At 38.4% G+C, this 26,835-nt stretch overlaps 1 protein-coding gene across 49 annotated transcripts in view; it reads right to left on the reverse strand.

Annotated features, from left to right (window-relative positions):
• NCOA7 (nuclear receptor coactivator 7) overlaps positions 1-26,835 on the reverse strand; it is a 159,768-nt gene that overhangs the window by 27,196 nt on the left and 105,737 nt on the right. For 31 of the 49 annotated variants that reach the window (XM_084957479.1, XM_021088655.2, XM_021088639.2 and 28 more), the window contains 2 exons: positions 22,016-23,061; positions 20,508-20,676 (listed from right to left, as the gene is read on the reverse strand). In XM_084957479.1, the coding sequence (XP_084813605.1) occupies positions 20,508-20,676; positions 22,016-23,061 (1,215 nt within the window). The remainder of the gene's footprint in view (positions 1-20,507; positions 20,677-22,015; positions 23,062-26,835) is intronic. The other 18 variants (XM_084957502.1, XM_084957373.1, XM_084957548.1 and 15 more) reach the window with 1 other exon arrangement.

Here is a 26,835-nt window from a genome sequence, read left to right on the forward strand (position 1 = left end):
CCTGGTTTTTACAAGCCCATAATAGTCCGTCCCTGACAAAGCTGTAGGGTCAAGAGATGTAACCCCTAATGACAAATATGAGATGATGCTTGGAACAAAACGTTATTCTAACTATTCATAGTTTAGGCATATGGGTTTTAGGTATGATTATCATTTATGCTTTCAAACAAGACTACTAGTTATGATGGAATTTTATTAACTGTTGTGTTTTTTGGTTTTATAACATAATCATGAGGTAAAATACAAACAGCATATGTTTCTAAGTTAAAGACCTGAACTCCCAAATTGGTCACACTTGTTATCAGCTGGAGGCTTTGAGAAAGTTCCTTAATCTCCTTGAGCTTCTCAAATGAAGATAAGAAAATCTAGCTCCTTATATGGGTATCTGGAGCATTAAATGTGTAAGTTCATTCTACTTTTGGAACAGACCTTTTAGAAAGTCCCTTCCATGTGATTATCTAAAATCCTGCAACCACATAAACCAACAAACTTGATGAAAATGACCTAGAAGCAGTTAGGCACTCTTGTCTTTTCAATGGTAAGAAAAGAAATTAGAGCAATACACAGCAAGATATAACCCCCCAAACCACCCACTTGATTTAAAAGCTATAAGCAGGAAACCACTGAAAAATTTAATGGCTATTGCATTAAAAATATACTTTAGAGTATATTATGGCACAGAGAGTAGGAAATAAGGGAAGAAGAAAAAAATGTGACCTAGAGAGTTTTGAAATATATACACATGCAGCCCCACTGTTCACATGAGCAGTTCTGACTATAAATTAAAGCTGTTCCGATGCATTTCAGCCTAAAACCTTCCCAGGCTCCTCCCCTTCTGATTATAGCCACAGAAGCCCAAACTATCACCTTTTAAAACCCACTTTCCAATGGCCTGACACAAGGACCTTATATAAAAGGGGTCATTTTACTTGCTTGTAAGGCCCCTTCTGGATTCAATATTCTACAACTCCAAATAAAATTGATGGTTAGTAATGCCCTGGGGCTCATTCTTAAAGGGCCTTAGGGTGTCTATATAGAGAAAACTTTACTTACAAAGCACCAACTAAATAAGCTGCTTTGTTCTGGTTCACCAAATACAATAGAAAAGTTCTTTTGAAAATCATTGATCAAAGCAAAGATTTTAGCTATAAAAAGGATCACTCAAAAATAAGTAAAAACTGGAGTTCCCATTGTGGCTCAGTGGTTAACGAATCCGACTAGGAACCATGAGGTTGTGGTTTCAATCCCTGCCCTTGCTCAGTGGGTTAAGGATCCCGCGTGCCGTGAGCTGTGGTGTAGGTTGCAGACGCGGCTCGGATCCCGTGTTGCTGTGGCTCTGGTGTAGGCCGGTGGCTACAGCTCCGATTGGACCCCTAGCCTGAGAACCTCCATATGCCGCCAGAGCAGCCCTAGAAAAGGCAAAAAGAAAAGAAAAATAAGTAAAAACTGCAAGTTCATATTAATACCCATGCTGGAGGCCTACGATTGGCAGCCTGAAGTCTGTGTGCTTTTTGGACTGCTTGCTGCTTTAAAAAAAAATTAAACAGTGGCTAATACTTTAAAATTGGGGAAATTTGACACACATAACCTATAGTTCAGTTTCTTTTGAAAAAAATGGGAAGAGGCAACAACACCAGGTTCATGTTCCCACATAGCAACACTAGGTTGGAGGTACAGAGTCATTCAGCATCAGATCCCCAGAGCAGGTAATCAACACAGGGCCCTGAGCTTCCCTCCCTCCGTTCCTTTATCTGGCCTCTGCAAACATTTAGCCTGCAATAATTACTGTGTCTGCATACTTACTCCCAAACACTATGTGCAGCACCCATTGGCAGGGATTAATTTATCCTGCAGTGGAAAAAAGGCGACAAGCTACTCTTCAAAGGGCTGGCACCTACTCCTCCACCAAAAGGCACAGCCACCAGAATGAAGAGCTCACTTTTAAAGCAGCTTGTTTTCTCATGCACTTAAGTCTGACTACAGAGTCACTGATTAACTCAAGGCATTTGCCAAAGCAGTTAGTGAAGTTACTGAAGCGTGGCTGCCTAACAAGGCTGCTTCTAGAAAATGATGATGAATTTCTAGAACTTTAAGTTGGTGAAACAAAAGGCAAAATGACCAGGAAAAGAATGAGAGGGAGCAAGGTCACATCAAAACATTTTAAAGTATTAAAAGAAGAAGTGAGAATATTTATATATGTTGACTAATAATCTTATAACTTACATTTGTTCAGTAGTTTCCCAAGACTTGGAATTTGTGTTAAATACAAAGATAGAAAGATAATTCCTTTAGGAATTATTTTGGAGACTTTGATGACTTTTTTCTTTGTTAATGACATTCATTATAAGACTATAGTTTGACATAATGGTATGTGATACATAAAAACCATCCAATTTGTATTATGAAAAATATACCTAATTTGGCTAAGGAGGCCCAAGTTGTTCTAGAAAGTTCCTGGCACTGACAGTCATTAAAGATTTCAGTTTAGCCCTGATACCATTAAAGGCAAGATGACTTTTGATCAGAAAATTCAGCATTAACTATGGTTAAAGATTTCATGGTAGGGACTTCCCGTTGTGGCACAGCAGAAACAAATCCAACTAGGAATGATGAGTTTCGGGTTTGATCCCTGGCCTCGCTCAGTTGGTTAAGGATCTGGTGTTGCCACAAGCTGTAGTATAGGACGCAGACGCAGCTTGTACCCTGCATTGCTGTGGCTGTGGCTGTGGCATAGGCAGCAGCTGTAGCTCTGATTTAAGCCCTAGCCTGGGAACCTCCATATGCCAAGCCACGGATGCAGCCCTAAAAAGCAGTAATAATAATAATAACAATAATAAAAGATTTCTTGGTAGAAAACTAAGTCAGTCTGTGTGATTCCTTTAATTCACCTCTTTTTCTCTAAGGGAAATGTAAAGAGTTTTGCTTAGTTCTTCATGAGAGTCCTTAGGACTTGGGTACCTTCCTATTGAAAAGTGAGTTTAATAGGAGAATCAATTTTTTTTAAATGATTTTACTTCTTGGTAACAAAAGTAATGCATGTTCACTAAATGTATGCAGATATAGAACATTTAATGGCAGAGAAGGATACGCTTAAGTAAAAGCAGTTTACAGAATAGTGTTATGTGTGTGTATACATACACAATGTATAGATGTATATTACATTATTATTGCATTAATACACGCATAGAAAAGAGGCTGAAAGGCTACAAAAATAAATTGTAGTCAGCTTTATGCAACAAAATTATGTACTTTTTGCTTCTTTGTATTCTTCTAAATACTATATAAAGTTTATGCATTATTTTAATTACTAGTGATTAGTTATTTATAACGTTTTTATCTATTAAACTATAGGCTAATGTATTCATGCACTCGTCTAACTAATATTTAGGAATATATTATATTCTAGACCCTACGCTGTTTCTAGGACACAGTGTCATAAGACTTGGTCTCTGCCCTCAGAAGGTTAAAGTCCAGTAGGAAAAAGCCAAGAGCAGAAGAGAGTTTGTAGAAGAGCATAGTAAGTCCTGTGACAGAGGTAAGAGTACAGTTGGAGGGAGGAGGTGGGAAGGGTGGTATTCTAAACCAGACAGGGAAAGTTCTCAGAGAAGACGTCTGAACTAATATGTGCACTTAGGTGATATGGATCAAGGGACAGGAGGTGGGCATCCCAAGCAAGCCAGCTACTAAGTCTCATTCATGTTTCTTTTTTTTTTTTAATTTATTTTTTTTATTGTTTTTATTTTGGCCACGCTTGTGGCATGTGGAATTTCCTAGGCCAGGGATCGAACCCACGACACAGCAGTGACAACACTGGGTCCTTAACTGCTAGGCCACCAGGGAATTCCTAATTCACATTTCTTAACATTGAAACACAGAAAGGTCACAGTGGGAGCAAGGGTTCCTAGAGATATTGAGTGGATAGAATCAGCATGGGAGATGACCAAGAAGCAAAACAGTCTGCCTTTGGGGACTGAAAGGTTGGTGGTACCAGTTACTATGATGGAAAAAAACAGGAGTTCGGGGGATAGTGGCAAGGACATAGATGGAAATAAGGAACCAAGTTTAAGGGCATGATATGCTTTGAGGGTATCTGATCCATGGATGATCCAAATATTGAAAGTAATTAGGTATATATTGTTTGGGGCTTAGTAAAAAGTTTTAGACTAAAGACGGCTGGAAATGGTTGGTACATAATAAAGATTAAGTGTAGGCAATTGTATATACAATGAGAAAGAGTCATTTAAAGGGCAACATTTAATGAAGCAACAGACTGGGAAGGGATGATGGAAAGAAGGTGTTAGAGAAATGGGGGCTGGTCAATGGAATAAAATGCTGTGGACTGTTAAAATAAGAAAAAGTAATGCCCATGTATACATCACAACACAGAGAATGACTATCAGTTTCTAGCATTCAATGCAAATCCAAAGTAACAGAATGTTCAGAGAAGGACTTGCCACCATGTGCGTTTAAAGGCTCCTGGATGAGGAGTGAAACAGAATACATTCCTCCACAGGCTTTAGGCCCCAACATTTCTAAATTTAGAAACGAAGGAAGACTGCTCCTGTAAGAGGAAAAGGTGCCAGACTTCACATCCTCTCTGCAGTACCTCTGTGCCTTGGGTTGTACACCTGTCAAGGGCAGGCTGGATGAGCACTATAATGATCAGCCTAGGGAGGAATCATGCAGGGTGCACTGTTTTGGGAAACATGGATTTACCCAGGTAGAAGAGAGGAGCGAACCACCTAAGTTCAGGAATATAATACTTCAAAAAATTTTATTAAAGTATAGTTAATGTACAGTGTTCTGTGAATTTCTGCTAAACAGCAACACATATAGTATTTTTAAAGCTGCCAAGCTAGAAAGGTTCTAGGTGTACTGCGGGAAAGCCCATAAACTGACTAATCTCTGTGAAAACCCACAGTCAGGCATATGAGGAAAAAGCTAGAAAGGTAGGCCAGTCTGCAAAGACTTTTAAAAAACAAACAAACAGGAGTTCCCGTCGTGGTGCAGTGGTTAACGAATCCGACTAGGAACCATGAGGTTGCGGGTTCGGTCCCTGCCCTTGCTCAGTGGGTTAACGATCCGGCGTTGCCGTGAGCTGTGGTGTAGGTTGCAGACGCGGCTCGGATCCCGCGTTGCTGTGGCTCTGGCGTAGGCAGGTGGATACAGCTCCGACTGGACCCCTAGCCTGGGAACCTCCATATGCAGCGGGAGCGGCCCAAGAAATAGCAACAACAACAAAAGACAAAAGAAACAAACAAACAAACAAACAAATGGTTTAGACTTGAATCCTGAAGACAAGATATTCCGGGGCAGAGGGGGGCAATGTAACAAGATCAAAATATCTTTTTAGAAGATGTGAGAAAGGAATTTTAATCAAGCTTGATTTCCAAACAATATTTCAATTAGACCACTTCAATTCAACTAATGAGTACCCATGGAGTATCATCCATAAAATATCAGTCACTTCCTCTCCTCGCAATTGCCAAAATACATCTAGTCAGGTAGAAGATACTTTGTCAAAGTCTGAGTTGAATAAATTGGAGGACACTACAAATTTTCATTCCCTCACCAGCCAACAAATGACTGAGTGTATGACGTATCCCTTTCTCACTCCCATTTCAGTGATTTGTCAGCCCAAAGAATATAATCAATACAGTATCAACTCCCTGCTCTGGCATGGGGTTATAAGAATGGGATTTGAAATCAAATGGATTTGAGAGGAAAACCTGGATTCGCCATCTGCCAGTTTGAGCAAGGTGTTGAAACTCAGTGTGTCCCAGTTTTTCCACTTGTAAAATGAGGAATAATGCTACATAGCTCACAGAACTATCATGAGTAACGCATGAGATAACCCATGCAAAACAGCATCCAGAGTACCATGCCCAGCAAAGAGTCAAGAACATCGACTGAGTGTCCTGCTTGCTCTCTTAGTCTTCTGACTTAGAGCTGGGGAAACTGATAGTTGAGCTGGTGAGTTAATTTCTTTGATATTCCCCTTTGAGTTTCTAAGAGTACAATCATACTTTAGATGATGAAGATATCATAAAAGCATCTTTGTAAAGGTAGGTGCTCAACCAGAAGTATCTGATGCATTTTAGATTCATTTTAGATTAGTTGCAATTCAGGCACCAAAATTATATTAGGGTCCAAAGAAACTCAGACCCATAGTTGAAAAATGAACTAAGATTTCATTGGAATGAGATAGCAATGAGATCCTGCTGTGTAGCACTGGGAACTATGTCTGGTCACTTATGATGGAGCCTGATAATCTGAGAAAGAAGAACGTATACATGTATGTGAAGCTGGGTCACCATGCTGTACAGTAGAAAATTGACAGAACACTGTAAACCAGCTATACCAGAAAAAATATCATTATATACATAAAAAAAGAAAAAAAATCCCTTGAAATAATAAAAAAAAAGATGAATAAGATTTCAGATAGATGGCACATCATGAAAACCTCAGTATGCATGACTTTCAGGATTTACTCTATAAATATTCCAAAACTAGGAAAGAATACTTGTTAGAGATGAGAGAACAATAAAAAGAGAGTGGAAAAGTAGGTCCTGACTAGGATCTGGCATCAACCAGTCCCTCCTAAAAACACAAAATAGCTTTGATGGCCAATACAAAATAATCTTTGTATGTATGGCTGCTACTTCTAGAAATGTGAAAAATAAAATAAATCTCAATTTGTATTTACTATAGTATAGAACCAACAGAGATTTGACTAAAATGGTTTCATATGTGTATGTCTGTGTGTGCGCATGTGCATGTATGTATATCCAAGTATCTCATAAAATTAAAACCTGATTAGAGATTTGAAAAGTTTTAATCAGTTATATTCCATTATACCAGTACCAGGAAAAATAGTAAAGAACAGAAAATAAAATTAAGAATATTTACAGGGGAGTTCCCGTCGTGGCGCAGTGGTTAACGAATCCGACTAGGAACCATGAGGTTGCAGGTTCGGTCCCTGTCCTTGCTCAGTGGGTTAACGATCCGGCGTTGCCATGAGCTGTGGTGTAGGTTGCAGACGTGGCTTGGATCCCGCGTTGCTGTGGCTCTGGCCTAGGCTGGCAGCTACAGTTCCGATTAGACCCCTAGCCTGGGAAGCTCCATATGCCGCGGGAGCGGCCCAAGAAATGGCAAAAAAAGACAAAAAAAAAAAAAAAAGAAAAGAAAAGAATACTTACAAAAGTTTATTTAGAAAATAGTAACTATGAGCATAAAGCTCTAGATAAAGGAGTTCTCATCATGGCTCAGTGGTAGCAAATTTGACTAGCATCCATGAGGATGCTGGTTCAATCCCTGGCCTTGCTCAGTGGGTTAAGGATCACATGTTGCGGTGAGCTGTGGTGTGGGACACAGACACAGCTCAGATCCCAAGCTGCTGTGGCTGTGGCGTAGAATGGAAGCTGTAGCTCTGATTTGACCCTTGGCCTGGGAACTTCCATATGCTAAAAAGTCAAGGAAAAAAAAAAAAAAAAAAAACCACCTCTGGATAGAGCTAAGAACTAACTAACTAACTACGAAACATATTTAACTATGAAACACTTATTACTTACTTATCCCTGGATTGAGGTTTCCATTGCATATCTTTGGGGGAAATGCTGACCTTAAAAAAAAGCCACCCTTCCTATAAAGGAGGCTTTTACCACTTGCTTTTCTTTGGGCTAGGCAACTATGGAGAAGTTTGGAGAGAGAAAACACGCACAGGAGGAAGTAATACCACCACTCACAAACTGGATCTGAGAAACAGGCATACGACATGGAGAGCATCTTTTAAATGGACAGGCATACATTACTTAGATGTTTAAAGTATACAAAAAAAAATTCAACTATTACAAATGCTTGGGAACTTCAGTTATTCCTGACATTGTGTAAAGAAATACCATGCTTTCTAAAACAGAATCAACTTAACAGGTGTGATGAGTTTATTCTAAATGTAGAAAGGCACAACATGTTAAATATCCCACGTAAACCAAGGGGCTTGGTGATCTTAATTAGAAACAGATTATAAAAACATGGTATTGTAGGGAGTTCCCATCATGGCTCAGTGGTTAACAAATCTAAGAACCATGAGGTTGGGGGTTCGATCCCTAGCCTTGCTCAGTGGGTTAAGGATCCTGCATTGCCATGAGCTGTGGTATACGCTGCAGATGCGGCTCAGATCCTGTGTTGCTGCGGCTCTGGCGTAGGCTGGCGGCTATAGCTCCAATTCGACCCCTAGCCTGGGAACCTCCATATGCCGCGAGAGTGGCCCTAGAAAGGCAAAAAGCCAAAACAAACAAACAACAGACATGGTATTATAGAATAATTTTTTAACAAATAAGTATCAAGGTATAAATTAATTTCTTATTAAAGCAATCACATAGAATAAAAATTCACGTCACTACTGACTTAACTCTCTATCAAACAAATATTATACAACGAGTATTCAGACAACTTTAAAATAAAACTTTTTTTTTGCTTTTTAGGGCCACACTCATGGCATATGGAAGTTCCCAGACGAGGGATCGAATGGAAGCTACAGCTGCCGGCCTATGCCACAGCCACAACAACAGCAACACGGGATCCGAGCCACGTCTGGGACCTACACCACAGCTCACTACAATGCTGGATCCCCAACCCACTGAGTCAAGCAAGGTATTAAACCCACATCCTCAATGGATACTAGTCAGATTCATTTCCACTGAGCCACAACAGGAACTTCCAAAATAAAATATTTTAAAAGCTACATTTGCTTCATCTCTTATCTACTAAATGAATAAAGAAAAGAATCATACCACTTAAGATTTCCCAGTATGTGAGGAAAAGGGCACTCACGCTGGTGGTGTATAAACTACTATACATTTTCATGTGCAACCTGTATTTCAAAGCCTTAAATATATCTTTTGACTTGGTAAGACAACCTGAAGGATTTTCCAAAGGTGTTTAATGTGCTTATAATGGGAAAAAAAAAATTGGAACAACCTAATTTCCAAATCAGGAACATAATTAAATCAACCAGGAAACACAATGAGGGTGCTAATTATATTGTTCACATATCTACAATATTATAGTATATAATGTGGAAAAGACACATAACATATTAAGCTGGGGAAAGAAGCAAACTGCCAATAGATTCCCTCCCCTTCCCGCTTATCTGTATGTTCAAGTGTTGCTAAAACTATCTAAGCATAATTATTTTCAAGTTTAAAAATACTTAAAAATACCCACAGGCTTTTCCTCTCCCCTTCTCTTATCCGCTTACTTATTACAAAAGTCATACTAACCAATTAATTCACCTTGGATTAAACATTTACACATGATTTGGCAAATTTTACATATAATTCCTGCTGTTTAATTCCATTTCCATCTTATTTATTTTAAAAGCTGGTTAGTACAAAATCAACTATTAGGAAATATTTCAGAGATTAAGGGATCATAACCTGAAAAAAATTAGAAAAGTTTTATTTATTTATTTTTTTTTGTCTTTTTGCCATTTCTTGGGCCGCTTCCCTCGGCATATGGAGGTTCCCAGGCTAGGGGTCTAATTGGAGCTGTAGCCACCGGCCTACGCCAGAGCCACAGTAACGTTGGATCCGAGCCACGTCTGCAACCTACACCACAGCTCACGGCAATGCCGGATTGTTAACCCACTGAGCAAGGGCAGGGACCGAACCCGCAACCTCATGGTTCCTAGTCGGATTCGTTAACCACTGTGCCACGACAGGAACTCCAGAAAAGTTTTAATTCAAATAGGAATTATAGGTTCTTTCTAAGACAGGAAATGATCTCTCAGTGTTAGGAAAAAAGACAAAAAGACTTTTTTTTTTTTACATAGAACAGTATTCAAATGATTGGAATACAATCTATATTAAGTCTCCAGAAAGTGCTGGAAATTATTTTCATAAAATCCTCAGGATAGGAGTTCCCATTGTGGCTCAGTGGTAATGAACCCAACCAGTATCCATGAGGATGTGGGTTTGACCCCTAGCCTCAGTGGGTTAAGGATCCGGTGTTGCTGTGAACAGCTGTGTAGGTCATAGATTCAGCTCGGATCCTGCATGGCTGTGGGTGTGCCGTGATTCCATCCCCAGCCTGGGAACTTCCACATGACACAGATCCGGTCCTCAAAAAAAAAAAAAAAAAAAAGAAAATCCTTAGGGTGGTGTCCCAGTCTGATTTACTTATAACCAGCCCAGTGCCTGCCAGGATGTACACACTCAAAAAATGTTTGTTCAAATATGATCTACTTACTTAACACTCACCATGACCCATTTTTCAAATTAGGAAATCATGTTTCAAATGGCTAAAGTATCTCATTCTAGGGCCCACAATTCCTAGGGATTGTCACTCATCTCTGTCCAGTGCTGGGGCTTATTATTCCACTGGCCAGAGCAGGGCAGCCCAAGGCTCCATGTCTCTTCCAGAGCAGGACAGGACTCTTTTTGTACTTCAGATAGCTTCCAGCACAGGCTTGCACAAGCAAAGGTGAAAAAATAGATGCTTGTCAATACCAACAATCTTACTGCCTGTGGTACTTTATCAATTTAGGATTATCTTCCAGATAAAATATTCCTTTAGGAACAACAGTGTTGTTTTTTGTTTTATTTTCAAATTGTAGTCTAAATGACTTACACCATTCTTTTAGTTTCAGGTGTACAACACAGTGTTTCGATATTTTATACATTATGAAATGATTGCCACAGGAAGTCTAGTTACCATCAAAGTTATCTATCATAGGTTTTTGATTTTGTGGTTATCATTGGATTCATGTATGTTGACCTATAACTACATCCACTTGTTTTAAAGAGGCAGCCATTTAAGTTCAAACACATTTGAAAAGATTTACCCTTTTACCCCCTCTCCCATTTTGTGTTTCTGATGTCATATTTGACATCTTAATGCTTATCCCTAAACTATTTGTGGTAGTTGATTTTACAACTGCTGGTCTTTGAATCTTCATACTGGCTTATTTAAATGGTTGCTCCACAGCCTTTACTATATATGTGCCTTTACTAGGGGAATTTTCCTTTCCTATAAATTCCAACTCTTGTTGGAGTCCTTTTTTTCCTGGCTGCACTCGCAGCGTATGGAAGTTCCCGGGTCAGGGAAAACCCATGCCACAGCAGCATCTCCAGCTGCTGCAGTGAAACGCCAGATGCTTAACCTGCTGCACCACAAGAGAATACCTGGACCTTTTCTTTTCTCCTTAGAGAAGACACTTTGACATCTCTTTTAGGGTAGATTTAACATTGATGAACTGCTTTAGTTTTTGCTTATCTGAGAAGTTCTTGTCTTTTTTTTTTTTTTTTGACTTTTATTATTATTTTTGTTAATAGTTATTTCCCCAATACAATTTTTTGTCTACTGTACAGCATGGTGACCCAGTACACATACATGTACACATTCTATTTTTGCACATTATCATGCTCCGTCATTAGTGAGTAGACATAGTTCCCAGTGCTACATATCTGAGAAGTTCTTTATCTCTCCCTCTATTCTGAATGATAATCTTGCCAGGGAGAGTATCCTTAGCTATAGGTTTTTCCCTTTTAGCACTCCAAAATTTCATGCCACTCCTTTCTGGCTTGCAAAGTTTCGGCAGACAAATCAGCTGATAGCCTTATGGCAATTCTGTTGTGACATTCTTCTCACTGCCATTAGAGTTCTCTCTTTAATTTATGCCATTTTAATTATGATGTGTTGGTGTGGGTCTCTTTGGGTTCACTTTGTTTGGGACCCTCTGGGATTCCTGTACCTGGATATTTGCTTCCTTCTTCAGGTTTGGGAAGTTCTCTGCCATAATTTTATCAAATACACTTTTGACCCTTTTCTCTCCCTTCTCCTTCTGGGACCCCTAATGGTACACCTGATGTTGCCCCAAAGGTCTCTTAAACTGTTCTCATTTTTGTTTTTCTTTTTGCTCTTCTGATTGGGTGATTTCCATCATTCTATCTTCCAGATCACTCATGCATGCCTCTGTATCACCCAGTCTACTGCTAATTCCTTCTAGTGTGCTTTTAATTTCAGCTACTGTAGTCTTCAGTTCTGACTGGTTTTTATATTTTCTAGTTTCTTGTTAAAATTCTCACTCTGTTCATCTGTTCTTTTCCCTAGTTCAGTTAGCATTCTTATTACTAATGTTTTGAACTCTTTATCTGATACATTTATGCATCTGTGCCATTAGTTTTTTGGTTTTTTTTTTTCAGAGAGTTTTCTTGTTCTTCTGTGTGAAACAAATTCCTCTCTTCTTCCTGTTTTGCTTAACTTTATGAAGTTAGGTGAAACAGTAGGTAGAGGTATACACTGATCTTGAAGGAGTGCCCTTATTTGGGAAAGTCCTGATAACAGTCTGCATGTGGCTCCGGATGGAGAGCTGAATAAAGTGAGCACAGGTCATGTCTTTCCTCAAGGTGTGCTGTCAGCTCTCACCTTGGTGGGTGGTGGAGCTGCCAGTGGAGGGGCTAGAGCCAGAGCCAAGTATGAGCTGGGGCCTCTCCTGGGATCAGTAGCTAAGTACCACCCTACTGGGGGTAGGGACAGGTCCCAAGGTGCTGAAGTAGAAGCCCTGAGGTTCAGGTCTGAGCTGGTTTTGTTCCAAGTATTTGCTGTCCTAGCTTCCAACATTAGCACCTTTGCCCCAGAGGGGAGCAGCATTGGAGCAAGAGGCTGGAAGTGTGAGTTACATGTGTGTATTAGTGGGCTGCAGCACTGTAAATAATGCAGTGAACACTGGGGTGCATATATCTTTTTGAATTAATGTTTTCTTCAGATAAATACCAAGAAGTAGAATTACTGGATCGTATGGTAGTTCTATTTTTAATATTTTTGCAGAACCTCCATACTGTTGACCATAGTGGTTATAACAATTTGCATTCCCACCAATAGCGCATGAAGCTTCCCTTTCCCCACATCCTCACCAACATTTTTTACATCTTATATTTTTGATGACAGCCATTCTGACAGGTGTGAGGTCCGTAGCTCATCCTGGTTTTGATTTGCATTTCCCTGATGATTAGTGATTTAAGCAACTTTTCACATACCTGTAGGATATCTGTATATCTTCCTTGGAAAAATGTCTATTCAGATCCTTCACCCACTTTTTAATTGAATTGTTTTCTCTGAGTTATAAGAGTTCTTTATGTTTTCAATATTAACCACTTATCACACATACAATTTGAAAATATCTTCTTCCAGAAGGTTGCCTTTCCAATTTGTTGATGGTTTACTTCACTGTGAAAAACCTTGTTTGATGTAGTCCCATTAGTTTATTTTTGCTTCTGTTGGCTTTGCCCAAGGGGACATAGCCAAAAAAATATTGCTGAGACCTATGTCAAAGATCTTACTGCTTATGTTTTCCTCAAGGAGTATTATTGTTTCAGGTCTTACATTTACATCTTTAGTTTACTTTATTTTCGTATGTGATGTAAGAAAGTGGTACAGTTTTCCCAACACCATTTATTGAAGAGACTGTCTTTGCCTCATATTCTTGTCTCCTTATTTATAGATTAATTGACCATAACAGTGTGGGTTTATTTGGGGGCTCTCCATTCTGTTCCACTGATCCATGTATGTTTTGTACCAGTGCCATACTGTTTTGATTATGATAGCTTTGCTGTATAGTTTAAAATCAAGAAGTGTGATGCCCCAGCTTTATTGTTCTTTCTCAAGCTTGCTTTGGTTATTGAGGGGTTTTATGGTACCATAGAAATTTTAAGATTATTTGTTCTATTTCTTTGAAAAATGCTACTGGAATTTTGATAGGTATTGCATTAAACTTGTAGTATGGATATTTTAACAATATTAATTTTTCCAAATAAGGAGCATGGGATAGCTTTCCATTTATTTGTGCCTTCAATTTCTTTTATCAATGTCTTACAGTTTTCAGAATTCAAGTCTTTCACTTCCTTGGTTAAGTTTATAAATAGGCATTTTATTTTCTTTAATACAATCATAACTGGAATTTTCTTAATTTCTTTCTGATAATTTATTATGAATATATAAAAATGCAACTGCTTTTTTATATTGGTTTTTGTATTCTGAAACGTTACTGAATCATTTACTAGTTTTTATTGGTGGAGTCTTTTGGGTTTTCTATATATGATATTGTGTTATCTACAAATTGTGCAGTTTTAGCTCTTCCTTTCCAGTTTAGATGCCTTTTCTTTTTCTTGTCTAATTGCTATAGTGAGGACTTTTAATACTATGTTGAATAAAAGTGGCAAAAATGGGTATCCTTGTCTTGTTCCTAACCTTAGAGAAAAGCTTTTCAACTGAAGTGAGTCTTTTGTAAGTAGTATATAGATGGGTCTTGTGCATTTTTTTAAAAAAATACATTCAACCATGCTGTCTTTCATGATTGGAACATTTAGTCCAACTAAAGTGATTACTGATAGATATGTACTTATAGCCATTTCTTCCCACTGTTTTCTGGATGTTTTTGTATTTCTTCTCTGTCCCCTTCTACTCTTGGTCTCTTCCCCTGTGGTTTAGTAATTTTCTTTAGTGCTATGTTTAGGTTCCTTTCTCTTTTTGTGTCTCTATTGTAGGTTTTTAATTAATTAATTAATTAATTTTTTGTCTTTTTGTCTTTTTAGGGCCACACCCACAGCATACGGAGGTTCCCAGGCTAGGGATCCAATTGGAGCTATAGCCGCCAGCCTATGCCACAGCCACAGCAACAACGGATCCAAGCCATGTCTGTGACCTACATCACAGCTCATAGCAGCACAGACTCCTTAACCCACTGAGCGAGGCCAGGGCTCAAACCTGCATCCTCAGGGATGCTAGTTGGGCTCACTAACCACTGAGCCACAACAGGAACTCCTTTTATTTTATTATTTATTCATTTTTGTCTTTTTAGGGCCACACCCATGGCACATGGAGGTTCCCAGGCTAGGGGTCCAACTGGAGCTGTAGCCATAGGCCTACACGACGGCCATAGCAAAGTCATATTGTAGGTTTTTGTTTGTGGTACTATGAGGATCATACATATTGACCTATGTATTTGTGTGTGTGTATGTGTGTGAGTTATACGTGTGTATTATATGCATGTGTATCATTGATTTTAATCTGATAGTCACTTAAGTTCAAACATATCCCCAAAGCACATTTCTACAACTTCCCTCCACATGTTATGTTTTTGACATCCTCTTTTAACTTTCATTTTGTGTATTCCTTAACTATTTATTGCAGTGACAGTTGATTTTCCTCACTTTATCTTTTAACCTTCATATTAGCTTTTGAAGTAGTTAATCCTCCACTGCCTTTATTACATATTTGCCTTTACCAGTAAGATTTTTTTTCTTACATATATTTTTAAATTTCTAATTATGGCCTTTTCTATTTAAAGACCTTTTAACATTTCTTGTAAAGCCTGTTAAACAGTGATTAATTTCTTTAGTTTTTGCTTGTCTGGGAAGCTCTGTTTCTCACCTTCAATTCTAAATGATAACCTTGCTGGGTAGAGTATTCTTGATTGTATGTATTTTTCTTTTCTACACTTTAAATATACCCTACTATTCCTTCTGGCTTACAAAGTTTCTCCTGGAAAATCAGTGGATAGCCTCATAGGCGTCCTTTGTATGTAACTAGTTGTTTTTCTCTTGCTGCCTTCAAAATTCCCTTTAACGTCTGTCTACATTTTTAATTGCGATGTATCTTGGTTATAGATGTCTTTAGGTTCATCTTTCTTGGGACTCTGTGATTTCTGGATCTGGATGTCTGTTTCCCTCCCCAGATTAGGAAAGTTTTCTGCCATTATATCTTCAGCTAAGTTTTCTGCCATTTTCTCTCTCCTTTTTCTGGGACCCTTCCTAGGCAAATGTTAGCATATTCAATGTTGTCCCAGAGGTCCCTCAAACTATCCTCAATTAATTTTTTTTCTTTTTGATGTTCTTATTGGGTTATTTCCATTATGTCTTCCAGATCACTGATCTATTCTTCTGTATCATCTAATCTGATGTTGATTCCCTTTAGTGTGTTTTTCTTTTCTTCTCTCTCTCTTTTTTTTTTTTTTTTTTGTCTTTTGTCTTCTTTTATAGGGCTGCACCTGAGGCATATGGAGATTCCCAGGCTAGGGATCTAATTGGAGCTGTTACTGCTGGCCTATGCCAGAGCCACAGTAAAGCCAGATCCAAGCATCTGTGACCTACACCACAGCTCACAGAAACACCAGATCCTTAACCCACTGAGAGAGGCCAGGGATCAAACCCACAACCTGGTGATTCCTAGTCAGGTTCGTTTCCACTGTGCCATGAAGGGAACTCCTTAGTGTATTTTTCATTTCTGTTACTATATTCTTCAACTCCGATTGGTTTATTCTTATATTTTCTAACTCTTTTTTGAAGTTTTCACTGTGTTCTTCCATTATTCTCCCGAGTTCAGTGAGCATCTTTATAAACATTACTTTGAACATTTTATCAGGTAAATTACCTATGTCCATTTCATTAGGGTTTTTCTGGGGACTTACCTTATTCTTTTGTTTGGGACATAATCCATTGTCTCTTCATTTTGTTTGACTTTATCTATTTGTTTCCATGAATTGAATGAAACAGCTATCTCTACCAGTCTTGAAGGTATGTTCTTGTGTAGTCATATCTGCTGTGTAGACTCGGTGGCTCTGGCAGGCTAGATAGAGCAAGTACAGGCAAGGATGTTTTGGGGTGTGTTCACTGGGGCCACCTTGACAGGATGGCTGGAGCTGGAGAGAGCTTGGGCTATTATGGCTGATAATCACTTTTTAAATGGCATATCATCCCCAGTATAATAGTCCAATACTTACAATGTTTCTCAATTTCGTCCCTCAGGGGATATTTGGCAAGGCTGAGAGACACTTTTGGTTGTCACAATTGGAGATGTACTACTGTCGTCTAGTAGATAAAGATGACTGATGCTGCTAAACATCCTGCCGTGCACAGGATTTCCCCTCAAAGAATTATGCAGCTAAAATTATGCAGCTAAACCCTCAGTAGTGCTAAGGTTGAGAAATCCTGTACTACATGATTAAAATAAGAAATTATCCACTGTCTTGATGTTTAATTTATCAAGAAGAAAGCAGGAAAAGCCTGGATGCCCTAGGTTTATAAGTTAAATTCTGGATACTGTGCACATCTCTCAAACACACCACTGTCACCTTTAGCTGATTCAAGAGAAGCACATGATTCTTCAAATTGCATTGGCAACAGGAAGGGTTTAAAGTTGGTATGTACTTTATCCTCAGTGAATGTGGGCAGATCTCAAATAGAAAAATATGAGTGTGCTTCTAAAAACACTACCAGCTTTTCTGGATCCATGATGGTCTTAGCTCTCTTGACAACTTCTACCAAGTTAAATAAAGCTATTATGTATTTAGGCAGTTCTTAACTACACACGACTGATTTCTAGGATCTAAAATTTTAATAACTGATGTTACAGGGGAAGAAGTCCACCAAAAACAAAGGATATAAATAGAGACCATACGCAGGACTCCATCTTTGCTTCCCCTGCCTTCAACTGTTCCCAGCCTTGTACTTTGGGGACTATTCATTCAGTGACAGCATTGAGGAAGCCATAAAGCACATTATAAATGATGAAGGAATGTTTTAGTAGACTTAATTTCTTAGTAATAATAATAATAAAGGAAAAAATCTTTTAAAAGTACTAGGAACATAGAGAGGAATAGTGAAACATGTTTTTGAACATATGTCAACAGGAAAACACTAATCTCCTATGACAAAGAGCTATAGTGCGTTGCACTAGTCGAAACCTGCCAATGAGAGTAATTGTCACCTCTAGAAGGTCTATGAGAGTACCCTGTGACCTAGAAAAAAAGCCACTGCTAGGCGACTTCACTCTGCTACAAAAAGTCCAATGATCCAAGGATCCATTAAAAAGAAAGGCAAGTAGAAATGCTCAGTTTGATGTACTAAGGGAATCCAGAAATTAGAGTGAGAAAAGCACCACAGGCCACTACCTACCTCCTTAAGGACTTCATTGAGCCTAATATCCTAAGGAATTTCATCAAGTGGAAATAAAAATGAACTTTCCTTATTTCTCATTGTGTACTTGGAGTGCTGAGTGGAAATGCCTGGACGGAATTTCTTCATTTTTTCCCAGTCTTAAACTAAAATGTAGCTTCCTTTAGGATAGGTAGAGGCGGAAATATATAAAGGAACAACTGAAAAAAATTTCCTAACATCTACACACACAGGAAAAAATTAGCATAGTGAGATATAATGTCTCCCAGAAAATCTTTGGTTAATTAATAATTAGTTTAAGAAAGAAAACTAAGTATGTTAGGCTATTTGCTAGCCAAAGAGAGGTAAGTCATGGACACTATAAAATGCAATATAGGCATTCCCACTGTGGCTCAGTGGGTTAAGAACTCGACTAGCATCCATGAGGATGAAGGTTTGATCCCTGACCTTGCTCAGTGAGTTAAGGATCTGGTGTTGCCACAAGCTGTGGCATAGGCCACAGAGGCAGTTTGAATTCCACATTGCTGTGGCTGTGGTGTAGACCAGCAGCTGCACTCTGACTGGACCCTTAGCCTGGGAATTTCTATCTGCGGCAGGTGCAGCCCTAAACAGAAACCCACCCCCACCCCCACAAAAAAAACAATAGAATTCAACACATGACCTATGTTAAAAAGTTCACAAAAACTACTTGTATATAAGGTCCAAGAGAAGTACTATTCCAACATTACAGATTTATACCGGATTAAAGAATGACAGTAAAATAACTATATAGGTCTGATCGCAAAAACTACTCTGGAAGATTCCTTGGTACATACAGTCTCATTAAATAAAATTGAAAAAAAACCCTAATTTCCTTATATCATATTTTTTTCCAGAGGAAAAAAAATATGATGTATGGTAAGTAGTTTTTCCAGTAGACCAGGAAATCCACATAACCTAAATGTGGCTGAAAGTTTCAGTGCTTTGTTTTCCCTATCTATAAAATCAGGAATTGGCCTAAACGCTAAGGTATTGTTGATTTATGAAATCTGTTTCTACAACTCTGATTTTAACAGGGCTTCAGAAGTTTATTATTTAAAAGTATTTTAAACAGAAGCAATGTGAAAGACACGCATTTTCTATCTCTACATAGTTTAATGTTTCAATGGGATAGTTTAAAGTTTCAATGAGATAGTATTGAGTTTGCAAGCATAGGGAGAGGAGTATATTTTATAAATTCAAAACAAATTACTTTTAACATCTATGTTAACATGGGTTTGTGTCTAAGACAGAAAAGATATTAGCAAATGCATTAATTAAAACCCTTTTCACTCTTTTCACATTAAACTATGACTTATTAAAATCAGGCAACTTTTGATGAGCACTATCATTCTGGGTGCTAATCAGTCTAAACATGTGATTATGCCTGGAATTTAATTTTGCCCTAAGAAAGATTAATGCTGAAGGAAGCTGAGTGTATTTGTTCTTGGTAGGTATGTTAGCCAAAAGGTCTGCCCAGATGATGATACTTGATGACTAGTCAGGAAAAGGAAAAATGTCTGAGTTTAACAACTTTGAAAACTAATTGCAAGGCCTTTGTAAAGATATTTTTATTCTATCACATTGAAAAGAAAACCTTTTTTTTTCCTAAAAATAATGTTTCCTAAATATTTATATCATAAAGATGTCCTCAGTGATGTACTGCTGAAGATTGTCTATGCCACTATTCCTGCTATCCTAGACTGGCACATCACAAAAAAAAAAAAAAAAAAAAGCCTTACTTTGCCAATTTGAAAATACCAGTCTCTTGAGAGGTACATAGCCCCTTGAGCTCACCCAGGTGATCTCATGATGTCACGTTTCCCACTCTGCTTGCTAAGCCACAGACACTTTCTTCATAAAGAAAAAGTAATCTTTGGAGTTCCCATCATGGCACAGGGGAAATGAATCCCACTAGGAACCATGAGGATGAGGGCTCGATCTCTGGCCTCGCTCAGTGGGTTAGGGATCCGGCATTGCTGTGAGCTGTGGTATAGGTCACCAAAGTGGCTCAGATCCCTCATTGCTGTGGCTGTGGTGTAGGCCGGCAATTGTAGCTACGATTCGACTCCTAGCCTGGGAATTTCCATATGCCTCCAGTGCGGCCGATAAAAGCCAAAAAAGAGAGAGAGAGAGAGAAAGCAATCTTTAGTCCCCCAGAATAATGGGCATTTTTAAACCATGCCTCTCTACTGCACTTGGGGTTTGGATCTGTTCCATAACACTCCTTTATTTCCAACAGACTAGCACTTGCGAATATCCCAATCTTCCTTCATTTAAAATTCAACTGGGTAGAAAGTTTTAAAAGTGGTTCAGCACACAGTATCTGTAGTGACCCCAAATTTGCTATATTGAGGCTACCCTTTAGCAGAAAGCTCCTGAAATAATACCCTTCTAGAAATTCCAAAATGTACAATTAAGAGAAATTTAAGCATTAAATTTCAGGAATAAAATTAAGTATTCCAAGATTAAATTAAAAATCAAGAGGCAAGTAGAATTTAACTGACCACCAGATTTCCAATTCTAGCCCACACCTACCTCTCCCGAGGAACAGCAAACCAGTATTCTGGTTGCTTTCTTCGTTTGCCATACTGCTGGACCATGGCTGCAGTGTGAGTGGCAAAGGACTTTCTCATTGGTTTTCCTACTTTAATGCACAGAAACATGGGTGGAGTCTTACTTTTCTCTTCTTTTGAAGGAAGTATATCTGAATCACACATCAAAAAAAAAAAAAAAACCAAAAAACCTTCCTCATTATTGACAATATTGGTGATAGTAAAACATTTCAGCTTACATAGAATAGTGTCCAGTCCTCTCTTAAAGGTGAAAAGTGAAAACATTTAACACAAACATCATCATATTAGGACTAATTAAGTTGTTCAAACTTTCAGCACAAAAGGAAAAAGCTATGGATATTACAGGTTGGTATACATCGTACCAAGATGCTACAAACTAGGAATAAGGATAAAAACCAACACTACAGCAAAGAGTGTACCCTAACCCAAAGGGTACATATGAATGAACAGTACTGAGGACCTAATCACACCATAATGCAATTCGGTTCAGAACTGAAATAGCTTCAAAAAGCTTTTAAACTCCTTTAGATTTAGAAATTCAAAGTAAAAATGGAAGTTACTTGAAAGAGTTAAAAAGGTACATGACTTTTGAGATTGAATGTTCAAAACAGACAGCATATATTGCTAATTTTTCCCTATTACAGGCAACCCTTGAACAGCAAGGGTTTAAAGGTGCTGAACCCACATGGTTAAAAATCCATGTATAACTCAACTTTAGAGTCGGCCCTCCATATCCCTCCTCCATGGATTCAACCAACCATGGATAGTATAGCACTGCGTTTCATATTTCTTGAAAAAAAAAGTCTGTGTGTAAATGGACCTGTTCAAACTCCTCTAATTTGAAAACACTGTTCTCAAATAATTTGTACTACTTCTGCTACTGCATGTGCAAATTTTATTTATTTTTTTTTATTTTTGGCCACACTCACAGCACATGGAAGTTTCCAGGCCAGGGATTGAACCCACACCACAGAGTTAATCTGCTGTACCACAAGGGAACTTCCTGCACATGCAGATTTTAAAAAGGCAACTATATAGGCGTACTTTGGAGATATTGTGGGTTTGGTTCCAGACCACTACAACAAGGTAAATATCACAATCAAATGAATTAACACCCTTTTTTCTGGTTTCCCAGTGCATGGAAAAGTTATGTTTATACTCTACTTTAGTCTATTAAATGTGCAATAGCATTATGTATAAAAAAATACATACCTTAATTAAAGAATCGTTTATTGTTAAAAAATGATATAATCTAAGCCTTCCCTTCTGTGGTTGTAACGAAGATCACTGATGATATATATACATATATAAAGATCATCATAACAGATATAATAATGAAAAAGTCTGAAGTAATTGTAAGAATTACCAAAATGTGACACAGAAAATAAAGTGAGCAAATGCTGTTGAAAAAAGAACTTGCTTGACACAGATCTTTGATTTTTGTAAAAAAAAAAATTAAAAATGGCTTACCTTCAATGGGTACCTGAATTCTCTTCAATAGCCATAACTGAATTTCAGATTTATTATCCATTTGTGCACCTTGGCAGCTATTATCCAGAGTCGATTCCAAAGAGGAGTCTGGATAGTCTTTATTCATGTTTTCTTCTGTAGCAGAGCCTAGTTGCAATGGAAGAGATGCTCTTTCTTTCACCCGGGTTTTATCTGGCTCTTTAGTGCCTTTAATTGGGGGATCACCTTCTTGGGGAAGAGAACTACTAAGCGTGATGTCTATTCCCACTGGCTCAATATTTTTGTCATCATGTAATTCGTCCTTCTGCGAGTTATCAGATAACTGGGTCCCTTCCTTGTTCTTATTAAGGTAATATTCGATAAGTTTAACTTTATCTAGATCTTCATGTATGTTCAGCGTGTTTTCCACCTGGCTCTCTGGGGAACCAGACTGCTTGTCTACCTCTGGCATCATATCTTGCTTCTCACAGGTTTCTAAATCTAGGGCTCCCTTCAGTTCAGCATCACACTCTGTTCCTGAAACGTTCTGGGCTGACTGTACCTGTGTTTCCATAGTTGAACTGATTTTTTGTGGTTTCGTCTTCCTTAGCTCCTCTGGGTCAAGAGAAAGGCACTCCTTTGAAGTGTCTGTTTTGTCCATTCCACTATCAGTTTGAGAAGAAAGTTCTTCTAAGTCAACAAAGTCATCATCTTCCCCTAAAAGAGAATTTTCTTTGGCTATAGATTTAAATGCAGCCCGAGTGTCAGAAGATGCCGTGAGGACGTTAGCCACTGGGATAGATCTGGTGGTCGCCTCTGTAGAGGACTCTAGTTTCTTTAACTTGCCTGAGCCAGAGCTATCTGAGGGTCTCGATTGTGTATATTCTGTTGACTTCTCTAAAGGTCTTGTTGATTTAGAATCTGAAGTGATGGCTCTCTCTACATCCTGCTGCCGCTTTTCTTTGTTGAGAGATTTGAACTTACTGAATGGGTTGATATCCTTTTCCGAAGCCAGGTCTTCCCATTCTCCAGGCCTGTACAGAGGACAAAGATCCTGAGGTAGGTCACTGTGGGGGGAGAAATGGTGGGTGCACATGGAATGTTAAAAACAAAAACCAAAAGCAAAATGGATGAAAAGCAAAAACTCAAACAAAACCCAACCAAAAACCAAAACGTAAATACACCACAACTTAAAATTTATGTTTAAAGGACTTTGCAATAAGGAAATAAAATCAAGAAACTGACTTCAGAATGAAAAATAAATCAACTAAAAAGAGTGGTAAAACAAAGAACCATGAGCGTTGTTGGCATGTCCTATTAGAAGCAAATGAATGGCATCTGAGGTCATTTATGAACATGGAGATGTCACCCACCAGATTTTTAATGATGAAATAATGTTTCTGATGTTCATGAAGGACAAAGGAGAGGGAACGTTTTAGGAGTATGACAAATTTCTTAAACAGTCAAGGCTTTTCCTTTTTACCAGCACAATATACAAACCAACTACATTAGTTCTGAATGGCTCACTGGCTGAGTAGTTCTACAAAGTGACCAACACTGAACCCTAATTCCAGGTTTCATGGTTTAGGATCTGATGCTTCCAATTAGAGACATCCTCCTTCTGTTCCTGAGGGAGATGCAAGAGGATGTTTCCTCTACTCTTGTGATATCGAGCACCTGCTCCATTTTACGTTTAAAAATTTATAGAAAAGCAAACCAAATAAGAAATTTACGTGAGTTAATATAAGAGCTTAACTCTTTCATTTTATTACAATATCATTTTAACTTTATAGCCACGAGCAACTGTTTTATCAGCTAAAACATACTACCCTGGGACACAGTTAATTGTTTTCCTTAGTAACAGATGTTGTACTACCCAGATTTGAATTACACAAAAGTATTAATTAAACATGTTCTCCAAAGTGTACAATAAATTGTCAAGAAACATTTTAAACTGTGATTGGATATATCTTGAGCAATCTGTTATTTTCACTCATCTCAGTGGCGATACTGGGTTAAAACACAGATATAAAAACCCTTTTCAAAAATAACGTTTTCAAATTTCAGAAATAAATTTTCTAGAAAGGCTAGATCATATGCAGGTAATATTTTATTATTCTGGCTTTGAAATAATCATGACAGTAAAGCAACAAATTGCCAGGAACTTCTCAAATTATAAGACTGTCTCCCCAAAGTTACTCAAAAAATCACTTACATGGAATGTGCATGCTTTTACCAATGTAAAATAAAAGCCTGTGTAATTGTTAGGCTCTGACAAATGCTTCAAGGAGCGTCTTTAATTCACAATTCATTTCAACTCAATAACCATTCATTCAGTCCCTAAATGCCACATGCTAAAAGATAATTGTGACAGTGTCTCTGTTCTACAAAACCTCCATACACAAAAATGTTCTGCCCAACATGAGCATCCCACAAGACATTAAAGATACTTCAAATAAATTAGTGTAATGTAGTATAATTTCCATTTTCAGACCCCAAATTTAAGCTGGGCATATTAAAGGCTTTAAAAAGTCCTGTAACAAAGGAGCCCAGCTCTTCACATACTTAATTAGCAGATCATTTAAAAAGACTGTCTTCCGTGAAAACTCAAGCCCCTTTCTCCTCTCTCTAGCTAGCTTGATCCCCACAAAGAATGCATTTGACCACATGCTAATCACCCTCTTATATCACCTTCTGGTCTACCCCTCCCTTCTTGTTCTACCTAATCCAAGCCAGGATTAATTTAGCCATCTGTTTTTTCTGCATTGCAGCTGCCAAGCTCTGCTGGGGCAAAGTACATACAGGTGTCAATTGGCTCTGCTGTTCATTAATGTTTTCTAGACTCAGTCAAGCATCCACTGATGACCAATCACTCCCTCGGTTGTTGCCTTCCCAGTTTCCGTGGCAAGTGAAGTTACAAAACATCTTCCACAAAATATACAAAGCTTTAAAATGGGGATGGAGAGATTTTACACATACACACACCTTTAAAAACTATTTGCATGTGGCGGCTAGATAATTGGCACTTGTTTTACCATACAACTTCAAATAACGAAATTTAAACTACTTTAAACTGGGAAATAGCTGATGGATTTCCGAAATCGATACCAAGTTCATTTCACACTGATTCCACTAACACATTCTATTCTGCTCATTGGTGCACATATTGTTCATTAGACAAAAATATCTTTATATACCTGCATCCCACAGCAGGAACCACTGTATAACTCTGAAATAACAGCAACACAACTGGAGCCAATTCTCAACTCCTCTCTTTCCCATCATCTCCAGCGTTAACCCCGGATTGTTAAACACAATCTCACATTGAGAGAAATCTTCCCGTAAGGATATACCTTCCCTATTATTAAAAGAATAGTTAACATCCTAAGCTAAAGGTGTGCAATAGTATTATTCTATTAGAAGCCATCACTGGGCAAGAAATGCGCCCATCTACCTGGCCATCCACTTCCAAACTTAACTGTATCCTTACCTACTTACTCTTCTTTCCTCTTGTCACAAAGAACCCCATATTCATACTTCCTTTCAAAACCACCTCTTTCACTCTCTTATCATCAAGGATTCCAAAGCAGCTGGATACTCCTTCACATGGGTTTCATGGAATTAGGGGTGCACTTCTGTGTTTTGGGGCCATTCAATTACCACTCTGTCTACCTGTCATCCCCAGTAGACCCACACACATTTATATCCTTGCCACACAAGAGGCATGCACTAAGATGCATGAGAAGCCTCAATCTGCATGGATAAAAGATTCCCACAGAATAATGAACAGAGAGTTTTGGATATGAATTGAAGGTTCAAAGAAATCATCTATACATTTTAGGCCCCAGGCTGTTGTCTAAGAGGTTTTGGTATATCAATGCTTTTAGTTCTTGTAACAGTTCTGCAAGCTGAAAAATACTGTTAAATCCATTTTACAGATGAGAAAACTGAGGCTTGAGATTGAGTCACTCATAAAGTTCATGGAGCCATAAATGCTAGAGCCAGAGAAACTCAGGCAGTGTGGCTCTAGACCTCATCATCATGTAGGACTGTCTCCTACACCTCTGGCTTAGACACTTCAGCCAGAGCTTAGAAACCACCTTGGTGGCCATGTTCTGATGGTTGCTTCAGTGGCTTGACATTGTGTAAGGACTCAGTGGACCAGATGCGAAGGATTACAGAAGTCCAGGGGAACTTGCTGGCATAAACTCCTAGGGACTTTGGGTTATTTTCCTAGTTTCTTTCCCTTTTCTTCACGAGTCCAATGGCCCTTTGTACTGCTGGACCCACTGCTTTGCCTCTGCCTCCCATCACTGAGAGTTTTTAGAGCTTTTGACTGCTAGCATATATAGTATACAGAAGGAAACACATGGACAAATGACAGAATCACAGTATCCCTGTAAGTGAATCAATTCCCTGGGCTTTAACTCCTTTTCAAAGGAAGCTTCATTTTTTTAAAACAAACAAACAAAAAATCAGTTATATAAGGCAAAAGTACTCAGAACTAAAGCAATATCTATCCATCTACACTTCAGAGACAAAAACAAACTAGTAATACTCCCTTTCCACACCACTTAAGGCAGTCTGGCTATAGGGCAGTATCTCTGCACCAACCACTCTCAGCTGGGAAGATGGTCTGGCCTAGAATCTGAATGTGGAAGAAGGGAACGCTGCTTACCAATTTAACCAAATAAAAAATAAACCATTTTAACGTGCTGGCTTTTCGATTTTCTCCTTTCATCCTTGTATGTTCCATTCTTCCTTATTATTGACTTTACCATTTCCATTTCCTCTCACTTTCATATTTTTTAAACTTTAGGGCACAAACCTTCTAGCTTCAA

Source organism: Sus scrofa, chromosome 1, assembly GCF_054392235.1.
Source record: "Sus scrofa isolate SSC_HxYL_T2T_F1_AM1 chromosome 1, Sscrofa_HxYL_maternal_Yorkshire_Landrace_v2.0, whole genome shotgun sequence".
In the NCBI taxonomy this organism is placed as follows: domain Eukaryota; kingdom Metazoa; phylum Chordata; class Mammalia; order Artiodactyla; family Suidae; genus Sus; species Sus scrofa.